At 40.1% G+C, this 5,362-nt stretch overlaps 1 protein-coding gene across 1 annotated transcript; it reads right to left on the reverse strand.

Moving 5' to 3' along the window:
* Positions 1–925: 925 nt before the first annotated feature.
* adrb2b (adrenoceptor beta 2, surface b) lies at positions 926–5,057 on the reverse strand. Its single transcript, XM_039675828.2, has 2 exons — positions 4,572–5,057; positions 926–4,461 (listed from the first exon to the last, which is right to left on the reverse strand). The coding sequence occupies exon 2, from the start codon at positions 4,449–4,451 to the stop codon at positions 3,270–3,272; it is 1,182 nt and encodes a 393-aa protein (XP_039531762.2). The 5' UTR covers positions 4,452–4,461; positions 4,572–5,057; the 3' UTR covers positions 926–3,269.
* Between the last annotated feature and the right edge of the window lie 305 nt (positions 5,058–5,362).

Consider the following 5,362-nt stretch of genomic DNA (forward strand, 5'->3'; position numbering starts at 1 on the left):
ATATATATATATATATATATATATATATATATATACAGACGCAATTAAACAAAAAAAATTACTGTTTAGGGATAAATAATATATTTCTACTTTAATTTGATGCAGTTAAAATTGTGAATATTATTAGGTTTGAGACAAGTCTTCCTATATGCTTCCTGTCAACACTAGGTGGCGTAAAGTGTGCACACAAGAACACGACTCTGTACGACAGCATTACAAACCACCATGTTTATTTTATCATTTTGTACATTAAGCAGCTGGTTGGACAGACAAAAATAAATAAACAAAAATAATACACCTTAAAAAAACTCTAAACATTTTTTTTTTGTTGTAGAAGTAGCATAGAGGAAACATTTGCACTTGGAAAACAAGATCATTTGTTTCGTGGAATGACACAAACTAAGCAGATACCATTTCAGAAATGTGCGTTCAAAAACACAGTAACACTTTAGGCAACATTCACATACTGCTTTGCCCATCAATGTGGTAAATACTTCATGTGCCTAAGACAATGTTTGACATAGATGACTAATACCTCCAATGAGAAGCATTACTATAGTACCAATAACAAAACAGCAAAAATGCTTCACATGATGAAAGAGATTCAAGCTTTTCAGTTTTTATCCCAAAGAACGCATTTCACATAAACAATCCTAGATAGATATTTGATATACATATATATATATATGAAGAGTTCAGATGCAAAAGCCTCTAAGTGCCATTTGAAATTTTCTTCTAGAATGATCATTTTTATCAAGCTTGTGTATTTAAGTTCAGTAATTTCACTTAAATGACAATGAAGATTACCTATTAATTGTCATTTAAGTGAAATTACTGAACTTAAATATACAAGCTTGATAAAAATTATCATTCTAGAAGAAAATTTCAAATGGCAAGAGGCTTTTGCATCTGAACTCTTCATATATATATATATATATATATATATATATTATATATAAACAGGGGAAAGGACATTGCAAGGGAAGAAATATATATATATATATATATATATATATATATATAACATATACAGTCTTTCCTAGCAATGTCCTTCCTCCTGGAATAGATCTTAAAGTGTAAACACACCATACTGAATTCTATGTGTATGAAATTGATGCCGTGTGAGCATAGATTTTCAGTCTTTTCAATAGCATGCACTACATATAGAGGTCCTAGATCATACTTTTCAAAACTCACAGCTTTCAAAACTGTTTTATTGTGTAATGACTTCTTTTTGGAAATATCTTTCGTTATCAAGTTATTAATTTTAAATTAAGTCTTACTATAATTCTTTGAACAGACTGTACTTCTATCCATCACAACCTTGTTTTTATTCCTGGCAAAAAAATAAATAAATATAGCACTTCAATGAGTCTTTTAGAGCCACACAAGGTGTTTTTATGCCTTTCTCATATTCCCATGATGACATACGTGCACACATGGGGGGCTCAAATAGCACAACACCAGGCCATTGCGTAAACGTACATTTGTCAGCTTTTAGTAATGCCAGATATTTTATAATGAAGTGCATTGCCTGGGCTATTATATAAAGCTAAACGGATGGAAATAAACAACCGTCGGATCAATATCAGGTGAGTTTGTGCTGTTTGCCCAGAGGGCTGTTTGTTCAGGAATCTGTAAACAGTACAAACACAACACTTATGAATGCCTACCCCCATAAATGTGATGCCAGAAGTTGTATTAGTATGCAGATTTACATACTCAACAACATCTATATATTAGGGCTGTCAAACGATTAATCGCGATTAATCGCATCCAAAATAAAAGTTTGTGTTTACATAATATATGTGGGTGCACTTTGTATAATTATTTTGTATATATAAATACACACAAATGCATGTATATTTAAAAAAAATATAATATTTATATCATGAAAATATTTCTTAAGCATGTGTGTGTGTATTTATATATATAAAATAATTACACACAGTGCACCCACATATATTATGTAAACTCAAACTTTTATTTTGGATGCGATTAAACGTTTGAAATATTGTTTAGCAATGAGAATCATTGGCACATTCATTGCACCCAGACTGCGAGTGTAGACTTGCGTACTTACTTTTATAAACATGACCCTTTATAGATAACCTCAAAATGATTTCCCAGTGGAAATGTTAACGGGGGGACGGGGGACGTTTCCTTTCGACATGAACAGCTGGTTATAGCACAGACGGCAATGTGCACCTGTTGCCCCTCATCACAGGGTTATATTTCCTCTGACTGGACGAGGGCTCGGAGATATCGAAGACCCTGGTTTCCAGTGAGTCCAATTTAATGGAATGTAACAAGTCTGTCCGGCAGTCCACGTGTTACGGTACAAATCCAGACGCTTTGTTCTGTAAGCTGAGGAATTAATGAATAAAATGCAGAGGTTTCAGTTCTTGAGGTAGGAAGTGGAATTCAGAGGTAGACTGTCTTGGCTTTCTTTCCTCATTTGTCCATTTGTTTTGACTCGATACAAGTATCACAATATGGTAAATGGACTGCATTTATATAGCGCTTTCATAGACCCAATGGTCACCAATGCACTTTACATTTGTCAGCCATGCAAGGCGCCATCCAGCAGCTGGGGTTGGGTGTCTTGCTCACGGACACCTCGACACTTGGAACCAAGGATTGAACCACCAACCTTTCGGTTTGTAGACAACCTACATGAACCACTGAGCCAACATGTCAACAGTAGGGTTGGGTATCGTTTGAATTTGAACAATTCTGATTCCGATTCCTTGTTTCGATTCCCGATTCTCGATTCCGATTCTTTTAAGAGGCGGGGTCAAAAAAGTTTAGCTAACCTTGCTAACCAACGGCCTTTCTGAAGGAAATACTCCTTCTGGTCACAAATTTTGCATTTTGCCGAGATTTCGTTATTTTTAGAAAAGTGAAGCCACACTTTGGACCGCCGACGTAAGCTACTCATGTTTGACTCGCGCGGTTATGCCAACACTTCCGGTAGACGCTTCTTCGTTGGTGTTGTTCGGCGGTTTCTTCTTCCGCTCGGCGGACTGTGAATATCGAAACTAGGAATCGAAATTTTAACTTTTGAACGATTCTGGGAAAAACGAAAAGTTAGTCCCGATTCCAATCGATACTCGATACCCAACCCTAATCAACAGTAAATATCGTGTAAATATGGGCAAAACCTTCATGGTTTCAAAGACATCTAAAAACCATGTTTTGTCACAGACAAAAGCGGTTGCAGAAATCTCTCAAGTGCTCCAGGGAATATTCAAAACGATCAAAATTGGCTAAAAATCGGACGTCACAGCTTTATTACAATTCCCGTTGCCCGCACCCATTTCGGTTTCGCAAGCTGGCGAGGGCTCTCGTTGTCTGGCGGTCTTCGTGTGCACTTTCCAGCTGTGCCCGCTGTATATAAATCCCTTGTTATTCCTCGTGGAAGGCAGGTGAGAAGTTCTCCGGCACAGGATCTCCTGAAAGGCGCACCTGAACTCAGGACTCCTGCAGTAGATGAGGGGATTGAAAGCGGAGTTGGCGTATCCGATCCAGTTCAAGATCCTGAACGGCAACATGATGTTCTCCATCTTCCAAATGGCCGCCGCCACGTTAAGCACGAAAAACGGCAGCCAGCAGAGGGTGAATGTTCCCATGATGATCCCCAAGGTCTTCAGAGCTTTGTGGTCCTTCATGCCGAACTTGGTCCTCCGGTTCCCCTCCTGGGTGCTGAAGCTCTGCGTGCGTATGCGTCCCTCAATGCGATCGATTTTCTGAAGCTGCCGACGGGCCTCCTGGAAAACCCGGCTGTACACGAACACCATGATGACCAGCGGGATGTAGAAGGAGACGATGGAGGAGGTCACGGCGTAGGCGGCGTTGGTGTTGAAGTCGCAGCAGGTTGGGTTCTTCAAGCAACTCCGCGCAGCCGGGTCGTCGGACACCCACCACTCCATGTGGATGGGCAGGAAAGAGATCAGGGCGGCCACCGCCCACACCGCGAGGACTATCCCGCACGCCTTCCGCTTCGTAAGCATCGACTGATAGCGTAGAGGCCACATGATGGCGACGTACCGGTCCAGGGCGATCACGCACAACGTCTCGATGCTAGCGGTCACGCACAACACGTCCGTAGCCGTCCAAAACTCGCAGAAGAAGTTTCCGAAGTGCCACGTGTTGAGGAGGATGTAGCACGCGCCGAACGGCACCACCATGAGGCCCATGACCAAGTCGGCGCAGGCAAGGGAGCTGATGAAGTAGTTGGTGCCCGTCTGCAAGCGTTGAAATCGTACAATGGCGCTGATGACCAGCACGTTGCCAAAGACGATGCCTAGAACCAGAAGCCCCATTAAGATGCTGATTAAGACCACCTCTGCGTCGCTATATTCGGACACCGGAGAAGAGTCGTTTAGCCCAGATGAAACATTCATGTGCAGGGAGGTGTTCTCCACGCTCAACCTATCCCCTCCCTCCATGAGCTTTGACCTGAGGAAGGAAAATCAACATTAGGTATTGTTAGCCTGGAAAGGGAACGCTTTTCAGAGAGCACAAGCGAATAGAAAGTAAAGTATGAGAAAATGGGTCAAGTCACTTACTAAAATTAGGAGTCAAGGTATCCAAAAATAATCCTTTTCTCTTAGGAAGTGTTCTGGTCTCACATAGTGTTCTTTCACTCGACTCTTGATCACCTGGTCATGTTTTTTTTTACTCTCATGTGCACAGCACTCTCGGCTGTAGACTAAATGTGCTCCGGACTGTCAGTTGGACTCTTATAAACAGCCGGTGATGACATCAGAGTTTGTCAGCAGCCAATCAGAGCACAGAAGCAGAAAAACAGAAGAAGCTGTGTGATGTTACTTTCAGAAGTATTGTAATAAAAAACAAAAAGACGAAATATATTTATGATTGATTGACAGACAGATAGGGGCTTGTTTTGTTCTGTTTCTTTAATGATCTCTGCTGTGATATGGATGTTCTGTGTACCTGGAGAAGATCCCCTCATTAAGCCATGTAAGATCAATATTTCTATCCACAAGCGTTAATCTTTGGGTTACACTAATAACAAAATTAACTTAATATTTATATACTAATGCTCAAAATGAGAGGTTTTGGATGTTTAGTGTATAAAACAAATTAGCTTTTTAAATTCCTAAAATCCCTATCTGCTAATAACGGGAATAAAAATAGGGTTATGTGTAAGTGTAACCCTTCGTATTTTTTTTTTTTTAAATGGTGAACTAAATAACCCTTACATGCACAAAAGCACGCATTTGCTTGTTCCGCTTTCATGTTGTTTGCAGTTTGGTTCTGTACACTGAATTTGGTTGCAAGATGTATAATAGCCTACATAATGCCATTCAGCAAAGCAGAGTTCATTTCAAGGATT

The sequence above is a fragment of the Pimephales promelas genome, chromosome 19 (genome assembly GCF_988280905.1).
Source record: "Pimephales promelas chromosome 19, fPimPro1.hap1.1, whole genome shotgun sequence".
NCBI lineage: Eukaryota > Metazoa > Chordata > Actinopteri > Cypriniformes > Leuciscidae > Pimephales > Pimephales promelas.

Excerpts from the sequence above, each read along its gene's own strand:
- adrb2b (XM_039675828.2), bottom strand. The coding sequence starts at position 4,451 with ATGGAGGGAGGGGATAGGTTGAGCGTGGAGAACACCTCCCTGCACATG.